This window comes from Gopherus evgoodei, chromosome 2, assembly GCF_007399415.2.
Source record: "Gopherus evgoodei ecotype Sinaloan lineage chromosome 2, rGopEvg1_v1.p, whole genome shotgun sequence".
NCBI lineage: Eukaryota > Metazoa > Chordata > Testudines > Testudinidae > Gopherus > Gopherus evgoodei.
This window is the reverse complement of record NC_044323.1, coordinates 157,484,374-157,508,776: the sequence shown is the minus strand read 5'-3', so window position 1 is coordinate 157,508,776 and position 24,403 is coordinate 157,484,374. Positions and strand designations below refer to the sequence as shown.

The window sequence follows — 24,403 nt, the reverse complement described above, 5'->3', positions numbered from 1 at the left end:
CTTCTTCTTTATGTGTGAATTTAGTGCTGGGGACACATGCCCCAACGAGAGCCCTAGAGAATGAAGCCCTTGATTGTCCACAGAGCAGAGCGCGGGGTAAGGAGCCTCACGCACCCACCCTGGGAATTCAGTATCCATTCAAGACTTGGCCTCAAGAAGAGGGCCAGCTAGGGTGGTCTTGATTGGGATTTAAAGGTTCGCAGCCCCCCATCAGCCAGGACGAGTCACAGTAAAGGAAACCCTGCTAAGTCCTGGCTGGGTGCATGAGGGAGACTGGAGCTGGCATTGGAACATAAGCAGAGGTTTCGCAGAGGCAGCCACTCCATTATCTATGAAGCCTGTATATGAAAAAAAGAGTTAAGAGTTTCAGGCCCCAGCTCGACGGAGCCCAGGTTAGAGAGTATGAGGCAGTGCTGAGTGCTCACCCCAGGAAGACACTGACTCCCTCTGAGGCCTTATATTATTATTACTGGAGCACCTGGAGGCTCCCACTGGGATCAGAGCCTTGTACATACATACTCTAAGAGACAGCCCCTTCCCTGAAGAGCTTGCAGTCTAAATAGACAAAGCGTGGGAGAAAAGCAATGTTATTATTTTTTCCTTTAACCAATGGGATTTGGCCAAGGTCACATAGTGAGTCCAGAGAGTGGCAGTACCAGGAATAGAACCCAAAGCCCCAACCTGGTACCTTTTCCTCTCCCCTCTCTGGGCCTCAGTTTCCCCCCACTGTAAAAAGGAAGGAGGAGGATAACCATATTTAGCTGCCTCGCAGATGCTTTGTGTGAATTAATTCATTGCCGAGCATTGAAAAGTGTGAGGTACCACTGGCAATATTATCTTCCTATTTTTGTGCCGCTCTCCCCAGCAATAAAAAGCCCAGGGAGAGAGAAAAGCAGAGACCACGGGACACACTATTATAAGCAGAATGGTCTCCAAATAGAAAGCTTTTCACAGTTTTTTATAAGACGTCAGAAGCTCTCAATACTGCATGAAGCTGTGAATACTGTATGAAGCGGCAGTTCACTGGGGAGTCAGGCCTGTAAATGTTTCATACCGGCAGCTGCAGCTCTCCCTGCAGGCTCCGAGTTTGTCGTGCATGCTCAGAATGAGACTGGGGCTGATGGCAGAACACAGCCATACAGCCGCGATTTGCATGATGCTGTATAAAGAACCACTTCCTAACTGGTCATTTCAGACTCAAGCCTGCTTGCACATTGGCCTAGCATTTGGCCAATTCACTTCTCCAAGGCCAAAGGTTTTTTGTCTTAATACTGGAGTAACTAAGTGGAATTGTCTGGCCTATGTTATGTAGGAGGTCAGATGGTCTGTTGGTCCCTTGGCCTTAAACCCTAAGAATGTGTCAATGGACTTATGAAATTCTACCCCAGTATGAATGAAAGTATGAGATACACTTTGGGTGTCAGTTGGTCAGACATGGGGAAAGTGGCAAAGTCATGAAACCTGCACTGACATAGGACCATATTCAGCCCTTGCCCTTAGTAGGTGCAAATCTCCTGAATCAGGGTTAAAGCAATGACTGGATCTGACCCTGGCCTTGCGGGGTAAGGTGAAAAGTACATTAAAAAGGGGCTTTTCCTACTACACCTCCCATCAGTGTGAAAAGCACACTCATTCTGCACACCCATTAAATGATAAACTGGTGCAAATCACTCGAATTTTGCCATTGACACCTGTGTCCTGATCAGCTCATGCCCCGTGCGTCTTTAATACTATGGAAGAGGCCCCAAGCAAGTCAGAGCCCCATTGTGCTAGGCACTGTGCATACCCATAGTGAGCATATGGAGAAGGTGGAAACTTCTGGATCATTTTTATGAAAAATATCCCCACTCACTTTTGTATTGTTGCCTCCTGGGATAGAAGGGGTTATTGTCTTTCCAGGGACAGGGAAATCAGAGATGGGTGTTGGGCACTTAGGTATGTCTGAGTTGGTCAGAATGTGCTATCAAAAACTAGAGGCAAAGTGGGTGAGGTAATATCTTTTATTGAACCAATGTCTGTTGGTGAGAGAGACCAGCTTTCAAGCTGATACAGAGCTCATCTTCTGACCTGAAAGCTTTGTCTCTCTCAGACTCTCACCAACAAAAATTGGTCCAATAAAAGATATTCCCTCCCCCACCTTGTCTCTCTAATATCTGGGGACGGACACGGCTACAACTACACTGCATGCCATAAAGAACTGGCACCGTATGAATGGTGTCATGTTGGAGACACAAAACTCAGCCTCAAGCTCCTTACAGTTTCCAAATCTCTGTGTCTGAAAGCGTGCCTGGTGCAGCAGCTGCTTCTTTTATCCAGGCTCCAGCTTGCCAGCCCTGCCCCTGATGTGTTTAGAAACTGTTGATATAGCAACTGAATAGAGAGAGGAGGAGAAAATACCTTTTGTGCTACCTCACTCCAGAGTTCAAATGAGGGAAACTTTAGACAAAATAAACATGCAAGAGGGCTCATTGGTCTGCTTTGAACTCTGGGGTGCTGGGTTTTGCTTAGGTCACAAAAAAACTGACTGTAATGCTCTCAGCAAAAGCTGTCCAGCACATAGTGATTTGAGCAGGGGATGAGGAGTCAAGATTCCTGGGTTCTAGTCCTGGCTCAGCCTTGACTTGGGCAAGTCACCTCCTCTCTCTGAGCCTCAGTTTTCCTATCTGTAAAATGGAGATAAGACCGCCCCATCTCCCTGGAAGGAAGGGTGAGGCAACCTTAATGAAAGTCTGTAAAGTGCTTTCAGATCCTCAGATGAAAGGGTAAAACAGTTTAGAATGATGACTAGGAATAATGCTGCTCCCTCCCCATCCCCTGCTGTGGGGGTTCTTAAGAACTGCACCATGTGAAGGAATTAGAGAAGAAAGAAATGGATGTGAAGTTCAGCATCACTGAGAATTTTCCTCCCCATCACCTGAGACTGTGCAGCCCTGAGTCTTCATGTTGCTGCATTAGAACTGGATTTTAAGAAGCCCAGTATCCATCATGCAAGAGTGATGGTCTAGGATCCCTCCATCCCGGGGCTGCCTCTGGGGAGGGAGAGGGCAACCTGCAGGAAAGCCAGGCAGGGAGGGGTTCCAGGTCAACTCATCTCACCTGCGCCTTTCCCACCTCTCCTTTCAGAGGCTGCTGAGAAGAGAAAGAGATGGAAGCCCAAGCCAAAGCCCACCACGCTGTGAAGAAGACCAAGATGTACCACAGCTCGTAAGTACCTAGCTCACTCGCATTTTCCTCCTTTATGTTTTGTAGCTGTTGCTAGACCCTGACATAGTCAGTCCAGATTTATTTTCCTAGCCAGAAAGGTGTCCAGGGATTCTGCTCATTGTGTGCCATTTAATGTACCCCAGGTCTGTATCTCCAGTCACTGGAGGAAGAAGTCCCAGGTGGTTCCTGGCAGAGGGATACCCCTTGGTGATTAGCTCATAGCAAGGCTTGGAGGTGGGTAGGGCAAGTTCTCTGCCCTGGGAATGCAGAAAGCTGAAATATTCCCAGCTCTATCAAGAAAGGCAAAGGTTGCTGTGAATTCAGAGTACACCCCCAAAGGAATCTGCAACACTTCACCCGCCCCCACCCCAAAGTAGACATGGTTGTACCACAACAGAGCTCTGTGCCTTTTTTAAGTTTAGCGGGACATACTGCCCAGGCAGCCTAGTGCCTTAAGATCCCCTGCTCTGCAGGGTGAATTCCACTGAATATCACTGAATATCTGGTACATATGACTCTCTCCCAGCAGCATGGCCTGCACTTTAAGTTCTCCAGGACGATGTGTTGAGGGTTCCTTCGTGTGGACTCATGGGAAGGCAGAGCGTGGGTATGATTTGAGAGGAAAGAGGATGGTGCTTCCTGGACGCTCACATTAATGTTACTGCTTGGGAATGCAGCCTAGCTGGGGGCTTGTCCTGGACAATAATCTCCCTATACATCAGTGCATGGTCAGCTACACCCCTTGCTATCAGAATAGGCAGAGAACCTGTCCCTCTGACACAGCCTGTGGCAGCTCTCTGCCCTTCACTGGCAGCATCTGAACTTTACCCGGAAGGTACAGTTCTTCATGACCACACCCAGAGCTGACTCAGCTCAGCCTGTTGTGCGATGACAGGACTTTGGCAGCTAGCACCAAGCTCTCCAGCAGAAGAGGAGCTGAACTTTGCCAGACACCCCACCAGGCCCAGGCCACAGCAGGTGAGGGACATACAGAGGTTGGAGGAAGATTATTTATCAGTGACGTGAATTTCTCTGGGAAGTCACTGCACATATCGCTGGGCAGGGACTCCATGAGGCTTCTGGGTAACAGAGAATGCAGTACTGGGTCTGGGTAGAGGCCTGAGATTCTGGACAACAGAGAATGTGGGGCTGGGGCTGGGTAGGGGGCTGGAGGGTTTCTAGGTCCAAGAGATGATCACAGTATACAAGCCTAGAGAGAGACACAATTGTTCCAAGAAAGGCACTTCTGGAAGCTGGTGGCAAAGCTGGCTGTTGGCCCTCTCCGCCTTCCTGATGTCCTTTCATTTGCCTGTTCATACCCTTTCTGCACACAACTCCCCAGCTTGACCTGTGGCTGCTGTGATGGCTGGACGAAAAGCTCAGTGTGTGTATTTGGGTTTGGAGCTATTTGATTGGAAGCGAGGATGATTATAAAGCACGGCAGCTGGGAGCCTTTTGGGATGAGTTCAAGAGGCTTATATCAGAGAGAGACACCGGCACACAGAGTAAACTGCATTTTAATTACAGCTGTGATAAAACAGCAGACGGGGACGGGAGGGGATGCTGCTTCCTCTGCTTTGCATTGGATCCAGCTACTGACTTATAGCTGGAGCTCCAAGGGCAGCTTAGGCTCATGCTTGGCTGTTCTCTCTCAGCTCAGCCAGAGATCCCTTTGTCTGAGGCTGTGATGAGACTGTAAGAGGGGCTGGGGCTTCTGGTGACCTAGGCTCGTGATCAGATTGTAGTCTCGATCAGCCTTCTAGGAAGAGACAAGGGAGAAAGAGGAAAAAGCTCATGTTCCTGCCCCATCAGCTAGGCAGTGTCTACATTTTACATACAAAGGGCTGGGTAATGATTTGGGATGGGAGAAATCCATACACTGAGGCTCAGCAATTCAAATGTCTGACAGAAATAGATGGATCAATAGAGCTTTAGACCTTCTGAATGGAAATGAACTATCTGCAGATTCTCTCTCTCACACACACATGCCTGTCTGGGATGGTCTAGGTCAGGATACTTAATGCTGCCTCAGCATGGAAGGTTAGACTAGGTGACCCTCTCGAGGTCTCTCCCAGCCTTACATTTCTATGAGTCTCTCCATCTGTCAGTCTGTCATCATAGGTACTCCTCTATCCATCCATCCCTTTTTCTCTCTTTGCTTTCATACTGCTCTCTTTGTGGTATCACACCTGAGCACCTCATCATAACTATCTTAGCCCCTACTGGCCATTCACTTCCTACTCACTGGGGAATTACAGGACTGACTTAACCAGCCATATGCACTGCAGCTGTAGCCAGGGAGTGGGGAAAGGTGGATCCTCTAGAACAGAATCTGGACCTTACATCTGGAGTACAGCTGAGATGAGAACCCCCAATGAGACAACATTCCTGGACTATTCCCTACAGCCTCTCCTGTTGGAAGACATTACCAGAGGAATACCTGTGGACTTCTCTAGAGTCAGTACTCTGCCTCTGTTGAGGGACTGGAGTAGCTAATAATTTTTACCCCATTCCCTACAATATTTCCTTCTTAGAGAGGCTAGGTCTGGAATAACTGAATTCCCCTCCATGCAACATCTTTCCCTATGGTACCGTCTACTGGGAGAAGCAGGAACCTGAGTAGCTATGGGCTTCCCCACAGTCAGCATTCCTGGGCCAGTGCCTGCAGCACCTCCCACTTGGCCTCCCCCATAGTAGCTAATGCTCTGGCAACATTCCCTGAAGTGCCTGCTAGAAGAGATTGAGCCCAGAGCTACCTGAAAGCTGCCCTGGGGCCAGCAGTCCAGCATTGTTTCCTGTAGCACTTCCTGTTGGAAGAAGCTGGGAACGGAATAGCTGTGAGCTCATCCAGAGCCGGCATTCTTTTGCCAGTATCTGCTCGCTGGACCTTGCCTCGCATCTACACCATTCCAGGGGGCACCTCCTGCTGGGAGAAGCTGAGACTGGAGTAGCTGCAGGAATGTGCTTGTTTGAGCTGTTTTTCAGTGCCAACATACAGCCTGGAGGTTTGGACCAAACACCACAATTGTGCTTTTGTCTTGCTTCAGACGGTGGGGAGTCACTCAGGAATTAAACTGATCGTAAAGCTGCCAGAAACTTTTATGCCACAATTAAGCACCTGCTACGACAGAGCAAATAAGCCAAATCATGCGGCTGGCAGGCGAGCTTTACGTGTTCCTTCCCCGTGACCCACTCGAAGACGGAAGCTAAAAGCTGCAGCTCAGCAGCTTGCAGTTTTCATTCCAGCACAATGCAGGGAAATTAATAGCTTTCCCCAAGAAGGCGACAGCCTCATTGCTAGCTTCCAGGGTCCCTGTGGAATACGGAGACTCACCAGGGAGAAGCATATGCCAGACTTAAAAAACAAAAGGACCCCCCAGACAAGTACTCCAGATTTCTTCTGCTATGGAGAGAGAGATTCCTGTCTTACGAGTTAGGTGAGGAACGGCATGGGGCAGATGAGCAATGGTGCTGAGGAGGGGGGGTGGCAGGGAGGGCCATTCTGGCACCATTACGTTAGGAGCTGCTGGATGTCTGTGTGACTGGACTGCAAAGGTGCGAGGTGAGGCAGATGCTAGAGTGCTGACGCCGGCTGACGCCGCATTGCATCAATGCCAGACCTTTGAGTGGTTCTGAGGGATCATGGCTGGCCAGATCCAATCCTAACGGGAAGGGAACAGGAGCTGGGGTTATTTTGGTTAGGCACAGGGGAGGCGAGTGGGGGGGAAAGCCTTGAGAAGGACAATGAGGCATCAGATGATCTGGCTATGCTGGGGCACAGCAGCTGGCCTGGGCTGTGGGGAAGCAAAGCTGCTTCTCATTGGTCAGGCCGCAGAGATGACTTAGAGTTTTTAGTCTCCCTGCTCTGTCCTTGGGTTGTGAGCTGGGTTGTGATGCAGCAAGTGGGGGCAGTGCAGAGGGCCTGGGGGGAGCTGGGCTGGGAGGAGGGACCACAGAGATGAGTCTGAGGCGGAGGCAGTGGAGAGGTGTGAGACGGGTGCAGCAGAGACCCCGTGGAGTGGGAAGATCATGGGGTGGGTGGAGCTGGAGGTGAGCAGATCTGTGAGAAGGGGCCAGGGAGCTGGGTCAATGAGATGGGGCAACTCACCTTGGTAGGTGCTGGTGGGACTGAATGACCAGAGGTGCCTGTTTGACAGCCCTGAAGGCTGTTGTAAAGATTCATAGCTTCCAAGGCCAGAAGGAACCATTAGATCACCTAGTCTGACCTCCTGTGTAATCCAGGATGGAGAATTCCTCCCGCTACCCCTGCACAGACAGATTTCCGCATACCTCCTCAACCCACACCTCCAGGTCGGAGGAGAGTTCTGTCTGTCACCTGTCCCATCCCTGTAAAGATCTCTATCCCAATGCGGCTCCCTTGAGCCATCCAGAAACTCCTGCTAGTGACTGGGTAAGGGGTCTCCCTATCAGAGCTGCCCCTCTCCCGATTAATGCAGCATCCTTCACCAGGCCCCCATGGGACGCTCTGCCAGTGGCAGTCCAGCCTGCAAAGTATACTTCTGAGGGTATTCTGCAATCAAAACATTTAAAATTATGCTCCAAAAAATGTCAAATTCTGCACACAATATTTTAAAATTCTGAAAAATTCTGCTAATTCTATTTGTCGATAAATAAATGTGGAGGCTCCAGCATGGCAGTGGGGAGCACAGGCCACCGACTGCACAGAGGTAGGAGATCACCCTGCGCCCCCTCTCTCCCGGATATGGACTCGGCGGTAAAGTTGCACCCAACCCTGACACAGCACAAGGACCAGGACTGTCCCAGAAACATCCCGGGGCCCTGCCCCTCCGTGCCAAGCACAGTAGATATAGGCAGGCAGGCTCAGCCCAGCAGGATCCAGGTATGGACGGGCTTAGTGTAGGGAGATCCAGGTATGGGGTGATAGGGTTCTGGGTGGGGCAATCTGGATGCGGGCAGCGTGATGTGGGGTCTGGGTGCAAGGGAAATCTGGATGAACAGGGGCTCATTGTGGGGAGGAGGGGATTCTGGGTGCAGTTAAAGGTGGTTGGGGGGGTCCTGGTGCTGGCTTGATGAGGTGTGGGTCTGGGTGCTGGCTTGGTGGGGTTCAGTGGGGTAGGAGTCTGAGTGCGGAGACTAGTCAGGGTGGTCCAGGTGCAGGTGGGGTGGGGCTTCTTGGGGTGGAGATTTGAGTGCAGGGGGCAGTCTGGATGCAGGGATGGGGCCCAGATGCAGGGAGTGGGGCTTGGTGGAGGGGATCTAGGTGCATGAGGGCTCCGTGTGCAGAGGGTGAGGCTTGTCAGCGTGTGAGTTCGGGTTCAGGGAGGTCAGTGGAGGGGTTCTGGGGGCAGAGCGTGAGGTTTGATGGGACAATCTAGGTATGAAGTGGGTCCGGATGCATAGGCGTTGGGAGGATGTGGGAGCAGCTCCCCATACAGTGATCTCCTTCCTTCCACAGCTGAGGAGCGATGGGGGCAGGAAGTGGAGGTGGGGGTGGGGACAGTACTTACAGTAGCCAGAGAGGTTTCTGGGGGTGGTTCTGTTCCAGCCCTGTCCGCTCCTGGCAGAGGAAGAGGAGGTCCGTCCTCCCCAGCACAGCCAGGATTAGTAGCTGAGCTTGGTACAGGGTAGGAGCAACTGGCCAGGGTGTCCCCAGCCCTGCCCATCCCAGCCCTCCTGTGATTTTCCACTCTGCTGGCTGCTCCGAGCACCCGAAACAACACACTCATGCTACTGGGGAGCAGCACATGACCACTCTTGTGGCTTCCCTTTGCTTCCCTGTCGAAAAGTCATGTTTCTGTGGGGAAGAAATCTGTGGGGGACAGACATGTGGGGGACATGACATCTGTGCATGCACAGTGGCACAACATTCCCCCAGGAGTAAAAGTAGCTGCCATTGGTCCAAGCCCAGCTGCCTAAGAGAATTGAGACCCATTGGTGGAAATGGAGATCAGAACAGACCCACTGCGGGTCACGGGATGGGGAAACAGGAGCTTGGACAGATCCTCTGTGCAACACCAAACCAAGAGAGGAACAGAAACTACCAGTGAGGGCCAGAGAGCAAAAGGGCACAGGCCTGAGAAACAGATTCCCATGGGAACAGCCTTGGACTCAGGAATGAGGGAGTCAGCTGCTTGTCCCTTCTGGGGATGGTGACTGGGAGCAGGCAGATGGTGAAGGAGGATGGATGGAGCTGCAGTGGGGTGGATGGGGGCAGGAGCATGGACAGATGGAGTGGGTGAGTGGAGGAGGATATGGGGAGATGGATGGAAGGGAAGAGATGCAGGAGGAGGGTTTCAGGGGATGGAGGGAAGGGAAGAGATGCAGCGGGAGGGGAGGAGTGCAGGGGATGGAGGGACGGAAGGGAAGAGGTGCAGGAGGAGGGGTGCAGGAGCGGCGCCAGGGTTTTTGGTGCCCTAGGCGCAGGGCCAGCTCTAGGCATTTCACTGCCCCAAGCACGGTGGCACGCTGCGGGGGGCGCTCTGCCACTCGCCGGTCCCGCGGCTCTGGTGGACCTGCCACAGGCGTGCCTGCGGATGCTCCACCGGAGCCGCGGCAGGACCAGCGGACCCCCAACAGGTACGCCTGCGGCAGGTCCACCGGAGCAGCCTGCCGCCCTCCCGGCAAAATGCCACCCCCTCAAATCCTGGCGCCCTAGGTGACGGCCTAGGTCACCTAAATAGAAGCGCCGGCCCTGGAGGGGTGCAGGGGATGGAGGGACGGAAGGGGAGGGGTGCAGATAGAGGGGGAGGGTGGTAGAAGCAAAGGCAGAGGACGGCAAACTCCCCCAGATTCAGGGCACCTGAGCTGTCTCCTCTCCCCACCACGTCTTGGTTGATCTGTCTTTGCCCAGGCAGGCCTGGCACAGGAAATGCCCCTGCTCCCCCTCTCAGCCAATGGGCAGCTGGGGGGGAGAGAGAGGCGGGGCCTGTGGCTGGTTCTTGTTTTTGTGAATGAAAAGGGGGAGGTAGGCGAGCCCTGCCGGGAACTGCCTCGCCCGCGGGCTCAGTGACACCGCAGCCCGGAGCAGAGCCAGCATCGTCCCTTGAGGCAGCCCCAGCTGGGAGCAGGGCCCCGCCGGGCAGGTGGGCGAGAGAGGAGCCCGGCCGCCTTCCCATGCTACTGCGCACAGGGCCGGGGCCGGGAGGATGCTGCTGAGGAAGAGGCAATGGCTGCAGATGCAGAGCAGGGGCCTGCATCCTCTCTGGTGCTGGCACAGACCGGCGGGTGGGAGCAGCTGAGCAGCCGACTTTAGCCCCCAGCGCCGCCTTGGGTGCCAGGATCTGGGCCGCGCGCTTCTGGCCATGGACATGTCTCCCGGGGAGCGCTTCATTCTGCCCACTGGAAATTCCCCGCTATGTGTTGGTGTAAGTAACCGAGCTCCGTGACATCTGCTCCGCCAGCTCCCTCCCTAGTAACTCCGGCCTGGGCTGAGCAGGGAAAGTGGCCGGGCCGTTAAAAAACACACGCCCCAAAACCCTGAATGGAATTGCCGGGGGTTGTGTTTTGCGCTCCTGCTGTTAAAGGTGCAGCTCCGGAGAGGCTGGAACGGCAAATCCCGAGTTTCTTGCGATGCCCCTGGTTGGGTTGCACTGACGCGGGAGTCCTTTGTAAAGGCTGTTCCTGCCGATTAGATTTCATTGAATAAATCTTGGCACTATAGTTCCGATTCCTAAAATCGTTGCAATATAGATGCGTTTTGTGACTGTTTGGAGTTGTATGTGTTTGTTCAGAATCTTTGCAACCTACTTGCATTTTATTATTGCTCTTTTTAAAACTATATTTACAGTTAATTTGTGCTTGATTTGCAAAAGCTGTGCAAACATATTTGTGTTTTGTCTTCGCTTTGTTTGCACTGTGCCCTGTGTTTAGATCTGTATTTCTTTCTGCACTGCAATTATTATGATTACTATTACAAATGATATTGTGCGAGGCCTTAGCCGGCAAGATTCTTGGCACCTAATTTCTCTTCTGATCATTTTTTGTTGGAGATGCTCAGATTTCACCTGCCCTCCTTTTCTAGTGGCTTAGGTTCCCGGTAGTAGGTGCTGCATTCATGAGACCATTCTATTTTTGTTGCATTCCTTCTGTTTAAGAGAGAGAGTGAGTGTGTGTGTGTGTGTGTGTGTGTGTGCCCTCGCAAGATGCTGGATGGAGGATTTTTACTCTGAGAGTTGCTAGGAAACACATTGGGCTCCCTGGGGTGATTCTTTAGTTTCCTTGGTAACCAGAGACTGGGACTGGTGAAAATGAACAAATCTCTGTTCTCCTTGGGAGGTAAAGGAGGTGGATTCGGTGCCTTGGGAGGGGGATCCAGAGAAGGGCTAAGGGGAGTGAACGTTTGGATCAGGAAGATGTACTTATGGGGTGCATTGCTGGCAGGGAATAAGGGGTTGCACTGGAGATGGGGCAGAGAGAGGAGCCCATGATGGGGAAGGGAAATGGCAGAGAGAGGGTGTATGGGGTGATTTAAGGTTTAAGGGTGGATCAGGAGAGGGAACGAAGCAGATGCTGGGGGAGAGATGAGAAGGATTGAGATGGGGTTATGACTGGGGGATATATGGAGTGGGAGCCAGTGACACAGTCTCAGGGCCAGATCCATCTCATTCCATTTATCTCAGTGGGAGTTGGATTGGTTCCTGGTGTGGACACAGAAGAGGGGAATGAGGAACTGGGACATTGGATTGTAGGAGATAGATGTAACAGAATGAATGTGTCTCTGGTGAGGGTGAAGTGTCGCATGGACACTGATTTGCCACACACACGCACCAGCTGCTGTGTCAGGAGTTTTACATCTCCTTCATTTTGTGCCATCCTTTGCCTCTCCTTTCTCCTGCATTTCTTTGCATGGATGCTGAAGCCTGCTCTTGCTGGCATTTTTTAAACTCCCTATATTTCTACCATGGGGGCCTGAGTTAAAAACTAATCTGTGCTTAGCCAAATGGGCTCCGAATTTACTGCACAGGGGCTAATGCCAAGACATATGCCACTGAACCAAAGCCCTCCAGGCGATCCCGAGGTGCACAGCGGTCCACCTTCCAAATGGACCTCACGTCACCCAAAATTCTGGCTCTGCTCTGCAGTTTGCTTCTTGTTTTAACTGATGGGCACTCTAGGGGCACCAGGAAGAAGATGTTGTAGTTATACATTTTAGAGACCTTCCGAAGAGCTTACTACTCCCACGTCTCTCCCCTTCTAGGGCTGAACCATGTAGGATGCTAGGGGGAGCATGGGGTTTGGGCAGAAAAGGAAGAGTGCTCAGGAAGGATTCCTTATGGCTGCTTTAAAAAAAATTCTGTTTCTCTAATATCTACGCGTTGTGCCCATCACCACAGTATCTGAGCACCGACCTAAAGCTCATTTTCTTTCCTGGCATTACAAATAGCAGAGATCTTCTGCAGGATGTGAGCACCTCAGTTAAAATAATCTTTGCCCTGAGACATGCTGGTTTCCCCATCCACTCAGGAGCTGGCCTGATGCGTTGTCTTTGAACCCACAAAACTTGGGGCTTGATCCTGCTAGATGCTGAGCCCCTGCAAGTGAAGGGTGCTCAGGCTCTGCCAGAATGGGGCTCCTTGGGAGTTGGGCGTGGAAGGGAACTTTAGAAAGTCCTTTTTGTACTTTTAGCTTAGGCTGCTGAGAGCTGCATTCATATCCCCTTCTGCAGCTCTCGGTTGCTATCGTTACCTTGGTATTAGCTCTGCATGCCTGTGGGCTGGTGTATGTATGCAGCACATCAGAAGTCCTGTGCCTAGAGGTAATGCTGCTCAAGAGAGAGTTCAGAGTCGGGCAACTTGGGTTTGTTGTTACAAAGAGAAGTTCTTTTCCCCCTTTCCTCCCACAGAAATCTTGTAAATCCCTGATTTAAACTGCCACGGGTTAATTGTTTTTGCTCTAGACTCCTGCTCACTACATTTCCAGAGCTCAGCACTGGCAGAGCATGGCTGTGTGTGCCTAGAGCAGCTGAGAGCTGGCTCGAAGCGTCAGCCTCTCAGTGCCTAGCTACAACTCCAGCAGCGCAAACATCCTCCCAGCCGTGCCCCAAAAGCATCTGCTGGAAAACTAGCAGCATGAGCTGGGCATGCTGTGCAGGACCCCAGCTTCCCCACAGCCGTGCCCTGCCAGTCACTGCTGAGCCTTCAGGAACACAAAGGTGTTCCTTTTCAAAAGCCAGCACCACTCTATGTAGAAGGAGAAAAATCCCCTCAGGCAGTCTTGAACTTTGCTCTGGCTATCTTGTCCTGTTTGAGCCAAATGGGAACACGGGATTGAGGTGTCCCTGGTACCAGTTATTCCAGTTGCAGTGCCGGCAGGAGGAGAAGCAGCCAGCCCTGAGTTTATTCTGTTATGCCCTTTAGGGTGTGGGTGTGGGTGTGGTGGAGGAAGACATCTGCCGGGTGGGGGAGAGAGGGAGGCTGTGTTTGCTCAGGTGGATCTGGAAGCTTCGTTAGCTAGTGCCGGGAAGGGAGGAATGGGAAAAAAAATCTCTCTCACATGAACAAGCATGAGCCTGGGCTGGAGAGACAGGGGAGGGAGGAGAGTCCAAGCAAACAGACAGGGCATGTGGCTTATCAGAGGCAGAGCAGTGAATGCTTCCAAGAACCCATTAAATTTTAAAGGGAATCTGCCTGGAGTGCATGTTAAGAAGGGGTGGGGAGCTGCCTTGGCTCCATTCCCCTTCCAAGGGCTGTTGTTTGTTGTTCTCTGCACAAAGCTGCTTTGGGCGGCATGGTCCTCGCTGGGCTCTCATTGGGATTGCGGGGGAAGCAGCCAACCAAGGTCTCTGCAGCTCAGGGTGGCTGGGGGCCTCAGGGATGTGAGGAAGGGGGAGAAGCTCATGAGGAGCCTGGACGAGGTTCCCTGCTAGGAGAAATGACTCTGGGTGTGTGAGAGATGGAGCAACTCCGACGGCCTGGCAGCTGCCCCCTCCGTGGGAAAGTTCTCTGGGAGGGACACAGACCATGCAGGTTTCCCTTTAAATCAGTCCTTGTGAGTATGGCAGGCGCAGAGATGAAGCTGGAGGATGCCCACTCTCGGGTGCATTCCCAGGCACTGTCTCTTGCCCATGCAAATAGTGCTGTTTCACAGATTCTGCCACCCTTCCCTGGCTCTGAGCACCTGCAGGGTGGGTTGCAAATCCCCTGGGTCCCATCCCCCCCCACTCTGTTGCAGCAGAGGCTGAATTGGGCCTAAGTTCCATACTCTTTCCACAGGTGCAAGGTTCCCTAGGTTGGGTGCTCCCAGGAGATCCCAACCCCAGTCCTCACCCTGAGTTGTGGCCACGTCCTAGGTCCCAGTCGACCGTGCTTGTTTATTGGCTGTCTTCTCTGGTGTCTGCCATTGCCCCAGACTGGCTCTGCCTGGGAAATCTTTTCCCACTGGAATGAGTAGGATAGCTGCTTCCTGCCTACGGAGTTTGTATGGAGTGAGGTGGGGGTGGCTGGCCTCTTCAGGGGAAGAGAGGACTCCCTCCCACTTGGCCAGCTGGCAGCTCTCTGTGGAGAGTGGGGGCCACCCTACTGTGGCCCACTTGCTCTGTGGGATAGCAGGACCTCCCTCCTGCAGATTAGTCCAAGGGCTTTCATGGGAGCAAAGGAGGCATAGGCTGGCTTGGTGCAGCACCCAGAGCTGCCTTGCAAACAGGTCTGGAGCACTGACTTAGCGTCTCCGCTGGCCCCTCTCTCTTGCTTTCTCCCCAGGTCCCAGTTAATGGATTCTGACATGGATTATGAGAGGCCAAACGTAGAAACTATCAAGTGCGTCGTGGTTGGGGACAACGCGGTGGGCAAGACTCGGCTCATTTGTGCCCGCGCCTGCAATGCCACGCTGACCCAGTACCAGCTTCTCGCCACCCACGTGCCCACGGTCTGGGCCATTGACCAGTATCGTGTTTGCCAGGAGGTGAGTGACGTCTGCCTTGCGGGCAGGACTGGTGCTGACGGGGCTGGGGGGACTGTAGCTGTCGCAGGACACCCCTCTCTTGGAGCATGGTGCAGACAGGCTGTCCAACAGGACAGGGCACTATCATGATTGCAGTCCACCCTCCCATGCATTTTTCCCCTGCCTGGAGTCAGCAGTGTCATTAACTCCCCTTTAATGTCCTACCTCCAGGGGGAGACGGGAGCTAGCTAATTCCATCCCCTGCCTTGGGAAGCGGCTGACCTTTTCTGTTCCCTCAGGTGCTGGAGCGCTCCCGAGATGTGGTGGATGATGTTAGTGTGTCCTTGCGCCTCTGGGATACCTTTGGGGACCACCACAAAGATAGACGCTTTGCTTACGGAAGGTAAAGTGGCAAATTGGTCTTTCCTTTGGGCCTAGGAACTAGAGGGAGAAAATGCATGAAAGGGTGGGGGAGGAGGAGGACAACATGGGACTGGCTTCCATGCCAGGAATGTGCATTGCACCCCTTGGGGAGGGGAGGCTGGTTCCTGTGCAGGGGGCGGGGCATTGCATCACAAACAGGGGTGGAGAGCTGGCTTCCATACAGGGAGCATGCATTGTACTCGCGGGGCAGAGGGGAAGACTGGCTCCTGTTCTAGCCGTAGATAAGTTTAGGGTGCAAATTGTACAAGTCATTAATAGTTCACATTTTATTGAGTTTGAGATTGGTGAAACACACCCCCAAAGTTTATTTAATACAGACCTCTATCACTGAAATAATAGAAAAATGAAATGAAGCAAGATAAAATAACAACCCCCTTCTCCCACCTCCGGATCATGCATACTTACTTATAGCCTCAGGCTGGCACAAAATAAAGCAGTCTCCAAATGTTGACATACATGCAACCTTATGGAGACTGGTACCAGCAAAAATAGAAGAAAAAGTAAGGAGAGGTCACCACAAGACAACTCGTTCATACTCAGGCTTTTGTCATGGTCATCCCTGATGTCCCAAGTGGGGCTTGGTCTGATCATCTTTTATACAGATTTTCCTGTTTCATTCCACATGTGTCCGGAACCATATTTGGTCAGGTTTCAGCCCCGGCCCATGAGTGATATTCCGACTAGCCATAATTCAACTTCCTGCAGTTAATACCTCGATTACATCAATTAATGTTCCAATGTGGTTTTTGCATGGTTACATATACCCCTAAACATCCCTAGAAATCCATTACTTCAACCTTCTGTGGTGTACTTTTCAGCACAAGCTACATATTGCAAGATGTTGCTAAATCTTCTAACCTTACATTAAGCAGTCTTGCTAACTCCTTTGCTAGACTATCAAAAGTACTAACAGGCCCACAATACCTCAGTTTATGGCCAAGCCTGCCTTAGTGGTTATCCAGATTCTTGTGTTTCTTTACTTGCATGTTTTGCATTACAGCTCTAATAGCTGCTGTTTCCCTATTTTAAAGCATTTTAAAGCACAGGATATATAATTGAATCTTGCACCCTAAGCTCAGGTCTGGGTTTACAGGTCACCACCATGCAGGGAACCAGTGTTTCCTCCTGGTGCGGATCCCTTGTGCAGGGAGTCTGCCTTGCACTTATGCACCTGTGCAGGGCAGGTGCATATGCCTGAATCCTGTATAGGATGAATACATGGCCCCTGGGGGACAGAATTGTAATGGAACCCTGCCTCTTCTCCACTCTCAGGTCTGATGTTGTGGTTTTATGCTTCTCCATTGCTAACCCGAACTCCCTGCACCATGTTAAGACCATGTGGTATCCAGAGATCAAGCATTTCTGCCCCCGAGCACCTGTCATCCTGGTGGGCTGCCAGCTTGACCTTCGCTATGCCGACCTGGAAGCCGTCAATCGAGCCAGACGACCCTTGGCCAGGTAGACATTGGGATAAAGTAGCGCACAGGATGCGAGGGATGTCAGGGCAAGCCCAAGGGGACATGTATTGGTTACCAGGGAGCAGACAGCTGCTTGCAGAGAGGCGAAGCAGCAAAATCTTCCAGATGGACCCAGTCTGTGAAATGTGCAATACAGAGCAATTCTCTTTTGGGCACATCTGTGTGAGAGGAACAGAGTGGGAGAAGGGAGGCAGAGAGGAAGAATGGGAGAAAGGCAGGAAGGAATAGGAGATAGCGAGGAGGGGAGAAAAATAAGATGAAGAGTGAGCCAAAGTGGCATTGGTTGACCCATGGGTGTGATGTTCCTGGCCCCAGGCAGCCTGCTATGCCCAGGGGAGTTCTATGTTTGCCACTGCACAGGGCCTTACACTCCCCCATGCTGTACCTCTGCGCAGTCCCCTTGCTACGTGTTTCCAAGGTCACTGGGTCTCTGAGCAGCTCTTACTGTTGTTTCCCACCCTTCTCGGTTCCAGGCCAATCAAACCCAATGAGATTCTGCCACCAGAGAAGGGGAGGGAGGTGGCCAAGGAGCTGGGCATCCCCTATTACGAGACCAGCGTGGTAGCCCAATTCGGTATCAAGGATGTCTTTGACAATGCCATCCGAGCTGCCCTTATCTCCCGCCGGCACCTGCAGTTCTGGAAGTCCCACCTCCGCAACGTCCAGAGGCCACTGCTCCAGGCCCCTTTCCTGCCTCCCAAGCCACCCCCACCCATCATCATGGTCCCAGACCCCCCTTCCAACAATGAGGAGCACCCAGCCCACCTGCTGGAGGACCCACTGTGTGCAGATGTCATTCTAGTGCTGCAAGAGAAGATCAAAATCTATGCCCACAAGATCTACCTCTCCACCTCCTCCTCCAAGTTCTACGACCTGTTCCTGATGGACCTGAGTGAGGAGGACCAGCAGGGGGCAGCTGGGGGCAGTTCCAGGGTTGCCGTCTCCACCGCTGCCACCGAGCGGACGCTGCACCAGGAGGAGAGGCACCATGGGCGTGACTTCCTCCTCCGAGCTGCCAGCTTCGACATCTGCGAAAGCACCGAGGAGTTCAGCTCCAGCCAGCGTCCACCGTGCCTTAGACCCTCCACCAGCGACGGGATCCTGCGAGGCAACAGCTACGAGAAAGGGCAGCGCGGGCTGAGGCGGGGGAGGATCCTGTCTTCCTGGAGCCGTGCCTTCGTCAGCATCCAGGAAGAGATGGCCGACGACCCCCTGACCTACAAATCCCGGCTTATGGTGGTGGTGAAGATGGACCCTTCCATCCAGCCCGGACCCTTCCGGGCGGTGCTCAAGTACCTGTACACGGGGGAGCTGGACGAGAACGAGCGGGACCTCATGCACATTGCCCATATCGCTGAGCTGCTGGAGGTCTTCGACCTCAGGATGATGGTGGCCAACATCCTGAACAACGAGGCGTTCATGAACCAGGAGATCACCAAAGCCTTTCACGTCAGGAGGACCAATCGTGTGAAGGAGTGCCTGGCCAAAGGGACTTTCTCTGGTATGGCTCAGGGGGTTCCCTGTTGGAGCAATAGCTGTGGGGCACTAGACTGCTCAGGTAGTGGGGGTTCGCTCACCAGTGAGGAGGAGTCTGGGGCTCAGGGGACTGGGTATGTTGCGGGGAGCCTCTCTGAGTCTGGTCTGGGTCAGTTGTGACTGAGAGTTGACACCATCTGATGGCTATTAGCTGGCCCGTGAGCGAGTAGGTGCATCTCAGTCCAGTTCCTGGATAGGTGTCTATCTCAGCTGCTGCTCATGGGATCCCTTGTTAGCAGTCTCAGGAAAGGGACCCAAGGACTGAGTGGGCCATGGAAACTGAACTCGAGGCTTAGCCATGCTCCCTCCAGAAAAGGGCTGAGGCACGTTAATGGGGCAGCTTCCAGCGCGGCTGCCCAGGATGGTGATGTGCTACCAATAAACAGGCTATCACTCTTCAAGGCTGTCCAGCCCAGTCTTTCCCCACGGCTTCTGGAGAGCTTCCAGTGCAGATTTTATGCAATTGTGATGTCATAGTTTCTTTCTCCCAGAAAGCCCTAGCTCGAGCGACTGGTTTCCTGCAAAATTTCTGCCCTCCAGCCAGTTTTCCAGCTCTGGTTATTTGAACAAGAGCAGCTTGAGCAACTTAGTTTCCACTTGTTCTGGATTATGTAGAATTATCCCCATTCATGATGGGAAATTCACCATTTATGGGACATTCCTGGGTACTGAGACCCCCTTCCAGGGCTTCTGAAACCACATCTGGGTATGACGTTGCCATGATATTCTGGTGCTGTGTCATCACGCTTTGTCGTGACATCATGGTACGATGTTATGACATTGTGACGGAAATGTCCCAGCATCACTCTGGCTGAATTTGTTCCATTCAGACAAACCCCAAGGTCACATAAGTAGCCAGTAGTTAATCTGGATTAGATCTTGGGTTCTGGGAAGACAGCGTGGTCCTGGGGATAGGGAACCAAGAAAGGTGACTTCTCCCACTCTGAGGTCTGCCAAGGCTTGGTTTGCAAGCATTTATGCTTTTGTGCCTTTGTTTCCCCATCTGTAAAATGGGAGTCATGATACCTGTGTAGAGCACGCTGAGAGCTGTGTCTAAAAGGCCCTGCCTAGGTGGTATATGTTCTGCTTGGCTTTGTTCCAAGCCTTCCCCTGGGATGCTCACAAGCAGGCAGAAAGGAGAAAGATGCTGGAGATGGGGAAACCTTTTTGAGTTTAGTGTCCAGAGACTTGGCTGCTCCTGAATTGATCCCCGGAGTGACTGCCTCTTCTGGGCCTGCAGGTGCAGCCTCAAAGTTATATCTCTGCTGGATTTCTTGTAGGGAGGGGCAGGGATGCTGCCTGAGGCTGCCCCACACATGGGGAGCGGTTGACAGGCTGTGAGCTCCTTCCTTGATGGACGCCTCTTTGCTTGTTTGCAGATGTCACCTTCATCCTGGACGATGGTGCTATTAGTGCCCACAAGCCCTTGCTCATCTCCAGCTGTGACTGGATGGCTGCTATGTTCGGGGGTCCTTTTGTGGAGAGCTCCACCCAAGAGGTGAGGAGGGCGGCAGCAAATGCCCGTGGCAGGGTTGGGATTTGCTTTCTCTTCCTCTCCCTCCCTGCAGTCCAGCCCAGTGCTGCCAAGAGTCCTAGAGAAGGGGATGCAGCCTGCATCTTGCTCCATGTAGCACCTGAACAGCGGTTCTGATGAGCAGGCACTTCCGCTGCCTGCATTGCCGTAGTGGTATCCCAGAGGCCCAGAGCTGCAGCATTAAGGAGAGAGAGAGAAAAGCCTGAGTGCCTTTTGCACCGACTCAGTGCTTTTCCTCTCTCTAGCCAGGGCTCATGGGGCAGAAGGGGAGGGAAGCCAAGATTTCACAGCAAGCAGTGACTGGATGAGGTCAAAGGGAAAAGTTCCCCAGAGCAGGAAGAGACCAGGCAGGGGGAAAGGGATGTTCAGGAGGGCAGAAGGAAGTTCCTGAGACTGAGATCTCTCCATTACACACACGTCCCTCTGTGCCACTCTGACAGCATAAAGTATCCTTGAAGTGAATGGGAATGGTCCCCCGAGATCCCCCTTGCACAGCTGGAGAACTCATGGAAGGACTCTGCTCCCAGCCCCCAGCAGAGTGGGTGGCCGCAGTGCCGTGCACTGTGGCTGTTCTCTGCTCCCCAGGGTCCATAGGGAGCGAATATGTTCTAGCAGCCTTGGGGCCACTCTGACTTACACAAGGGGCCAGGCAGGGCCCTGGAACAGCTGTAGAATACAGGAAATGCAAAGGGAGCTGAAAGCCCATCCTACCTCTTCCTCCCTAAGCACAGGAAGGGAGTAAATGAGAATCAGGCCCAAGCACTTTTCAGGGCCATTGCCCGCACTGTGCATGGCCTGATTGAGAACTAGAAGTCTGAAGAGACGAGGAAAAGCTCAGACAAAGGGGGTGGGGGGTCAGTCAGACAAGGAGTCAGTCAGAAAATGGTGCTTGTACAGACAGACATGAACAGTTCAGGGGGTGGTGCAGTGGGCATTTGTACCAGTGGAGCTTACCCTGCTTGGCCATGGACAGCTGAAATCCCCAGTACAGACAAGAAGGGGTGGGTGCAGCCAGGCCACAGAAAGACAGGGCAGGTGTGATTGAACCAGACCGATTCCTGCTGTAGGGGGACTGGGGAGGGGCAGTGTGCGCGTCTCCCAAATACTGGGAGCGTGAGACAGGGCACAGAACCTGCACCCCCATGGAAGGTAACCCTGTCTGTGTCCACATCCCTCCTGCACAGGTGGTGTTCCCTTACACCAGTAAGAGCTGCATGCGGGCTGTTCTTGAGTACCTGTACACTGGCCAGTTCAGCTCCAGCCCGGACCTCGACGACATGAAGCTCATCATCCTGGCCAATCGGCTGTGTCTGCCACACCTGGTGGCTCTCACAGGTAACTTGGGGTGACACAAGAAGGGCCTGTGGTCAGGCAGCACCCAGGACAAGCCAGGCTTTGTCACCCACAACTGCATCCTAAATCAGGGAATAGGAATCGGGAGAGGGGGATTCTGTGACCCTAGCTTACAGCTAGAAGTGAATCTGAATGATCAAGGACGGGGGGGGGAGGGGTGCTGGGGTCACTGCTTCCTGTGGAGAAGGCAGCAAAAGCTGGGATGTGACCATTTTATCTGGTGCTCCTTCCTCCAGCAGTGAGTGGAGGGACCCAGAGGCCCTCCCTAATTGGGGACTCCATACACTCATCTCCATTGGAAGGGATGGTGACTTAGGGAAACAGGCTTTGGGGTTCTCCTGACAGCTTTCCAAGGTTCATCCCAATGCAGGTTGAACCCAAAAACCAGAGCCCAGTAGGACAGCCTGACAGCACTTGTCTATGTAAGGGAGAGGGCTTGGGAACCCGTGAGTATGGGCTGGCTTGGGGAATCACTGCAGTTCAGAGGCATGACAAACTCAGTGCCGAGTCTCCCACTAGCTGCAGCATGGCCGATGCACACTGCTGGATCTGTCACCCTTCCTGGTCTCACGCAGGGCCAGTGGCTTGGCGCTGGCGGTAAAGCTGGCTGGAGGGCAACACACGTCCACTTGCCTGAGTGGTTGTCTGTAGAATGGGCCAGAGGATGACATGGGTCTGGTGATTTGGGGTGTTGGGTGTAGAGCCAGCCAGAGGGTGACACAGGTGCTGTGCAGAGGTGTTGGTAGAACTGATGAAGTTCAACACGGGTCCAGTGGGGTAGGGTGTTGTCCGTAGAGCTGGCCAGAGGATAACAGGTGTCCGATGGCTTGGGATGTTGGCAGCGGCCAGAAGATGACAAGGCAATTTTCTAACAACTTCTGAAGCTTCAAGATCTGTTTTTGTTCCACATTGGAACAACCCCCTGTCACGGAGTCCCCGGGCTATGCTCCGGAACTCCTCCCCACCAAGCCAGTCAGGACTTTGGGGAGCCTCCTCTCCCTTGGAGCAGACTTGTTCAGGGCAAGAAGCTCACACGTCTTCACCTCCTGGGTCTCTCCTTGGAGCATTCAGCATCCTCTGCCCCTCCGTGCACTTCCCACAGCGAGTCGACCCCAGCGGGGTCCTGGGGAAGCCACTGGGTTCTGCACCCCCACTTTGCAGTCAGACGTGACTCTTAGCCAGCCAGTAAAACAGAGGTTTATTCGATGACAGGAACAGGGTCTAAAACAGAGCTTGTAGATACAGCGAACCGGACCCCTCGGCTGGGTCCATTCTGGGGGGCAGTGAGCCAGACCCCCAGGTCTGCCCTCCACCCTTGACCCCAGCCAGCTCCAGACTAACAACCCCCCCTAGTCCCTCCTCTCTGCTCAGCCCCTTTCCTGGGCCAGGAGGTCACCTGATCCCTTTGTCTCCAACACCTTCAGCTGGCACCTTTGCAGAGGAGGGGCCCAGGCCATCAGTTGCTAAGAGACAGAGTGTCAGGCATTTAGGTGCACTGGCCCTTTGCTCTGCCAGATACTTAAGAACTGCCAAGGGGACACTGAGGCACTAACACAGTATTCAGAGGAAACATCAAGAACATTCCCAGTTCGTCACATCTCTCTCCCTTTCGAGACCGAACTGAGCCAGGTCACTTTAGCCAGTGACCTGGGGAAGTTCGAACCCACAAAGGTTCCCATGGATGCACCAGCATCTCTCCCATTCCTTGGTGTGAGTTACACCAGGACAGTCCAGTCTCACACCCTCCCTTAGGTTGGGTGTGCTTGATGGCACTTGCAGGCCACATGTGGGAAGGTTTATGCAGCCCACACCCTTTGCCACCCCAGTACCCCTGGGCTTCAAGCTGGGATTGGGTCTTTTCCCAGCACTCTGGTCTGTGATTCGGGCTCCCTTGGTTAAGAGCCCCCATCTTGGCCTTTGCCAGCTCTGGGCTTGGGCAGCCGCTTCCCACTTTGTGGCCCAGACACAACACCTCTGCCGTCCCCCCTTGCACTTTCCAGCTTTTACCGTCAGTCCCACCTCCTTGAGGCCGCCCAGCCCCCTCTTCACCTGGGACACCTGTTCCTCCCAGGTCTGGCTAAAGATACACGTTATCAGTGTCTGCCAGGGCCAAGTTCTCCATCCCTCTCAGCTTGTCTAGAATCTCCCCAGGCCTAGGCATGGGGTCGGCATCGGACACTGTGATGGCTTTAAGCTTCTGATAGCCCCCATAAAACCAGATCATCCTGTCTCGCTTGGGGATCAGCCCCACGGGTGAGGCCCATGGGCTGTAAAATGGCTGGATCCCATCTAAAGCCAGCATGTCCCTGACCTCTCTCTCCAGGTTCTGGGCTGCTTTCCCAGTGACTCTGAACAGGGAACACCTGATGGGGAGATTCTCTCCCACCTCAGGGAAGAGATCCCCCCGGGGGTCTTCCCCCTTCTTCATCCAATCCTCCCTCTTCAGGTTCAGGGGTCCCCTCACTCTCCTCCCATCCAGCAGCTCGAAAGGGAAGAACCCTGTGGATTCCTGGGGCACCACCAGCTGTCTCCCGATTCCCCCCAGTTCTACTTCCCCTTGGGGAGCCCATTTCCGGTACAGGAATCCCTTCTCCTGCAGGACTCTGTCCCTGCAGCCTTCCCCAAGGGGGTTTGCAGTGCTGTGGCCAGCAAGTTCTCTCAGCTTCTCCAAGGAGGGATCCTTCTGCAGCTCGGTCTGGGATCCAGCTGCTGGGGCAGGGAGTGGGACCTGCTCCCTCTCGCTGGCTGGGCCTGGGGTCACAGCCCCCCTGAGCCCTTTCCCTGGTAGCTCCCTCCCTGTTTTGTAATCACTTTCCAGCAGCACGTCTGGACCAGGCAAACCTGTTTGGCAGCTGACCTGCCCTGCCTGGGTGTCCCCCCACTCAGCTGGGGTCTCAGCTCCCTCCGTGCTCAGCGCTGCCCTTGCTGTCCCAGTGGGGGCAGGCAGCGAGCTCTCTGCTCTGGTCACAGCATCAGAGCCAGCGTGAGCCCCCTC

The 24,403-nt window shown here is 53.3% G+C and overlaps 1 protein-coding gene across 7 annotated transcripts in view; it reads left to right on the top strand.

Annotated features, from left to right (window-relative positions):
• RHOBTB2 (Rho related BTB domain containing 2) overlaps positions 1-24,403 on the top strand; it is a 34,896-nt gene that overhangs the window by 3,854 nt on the left and 6,639 nt on the right. The window contains exons 2-8 of one of the 7 annotated variants that reach the window (XM_030552054.1): positions 3,124-3,204; positions 14,883-15,084; positions 15,363-15,466; positions 16,780-16,965; positions 17,459-18,486; positions 19,901-20,019; positions 21,240-21,390. In XM_030552054.1, coding sequence (XP_030407914.1) covers positions 3,146-3,204; positions 14,883-15,084; positions 15,363-15,466; positions 16,780-16,965; positions 17,459-18,486; positions 19,901-20,019; positions 21,240-21,390 — 1,849 coding nt within the window. In that variant the 5' untranslated portion in view covers positions 3,124-3,145. Of the gene's footprint in view, positions 1-3,123; positions 3,205-4,098; positions 4,183-6,281; positions 6,642-10,345; positions 10,551-13,621; positions 13,963-14,099; positions 14,173-14,882; positions 15,085-15,362; positions 15,467-16,779; positions 16,966-17,458; positions 18,487-19,900; positions 20,020-21,239; positions 21,391-24,403 lie in introns of those variants that run through there. The other 6 variants (XM_030552057.1, XM_030552055.1, XM_030552059.1 and 3 more) reach the window with 6 other exon arrangements.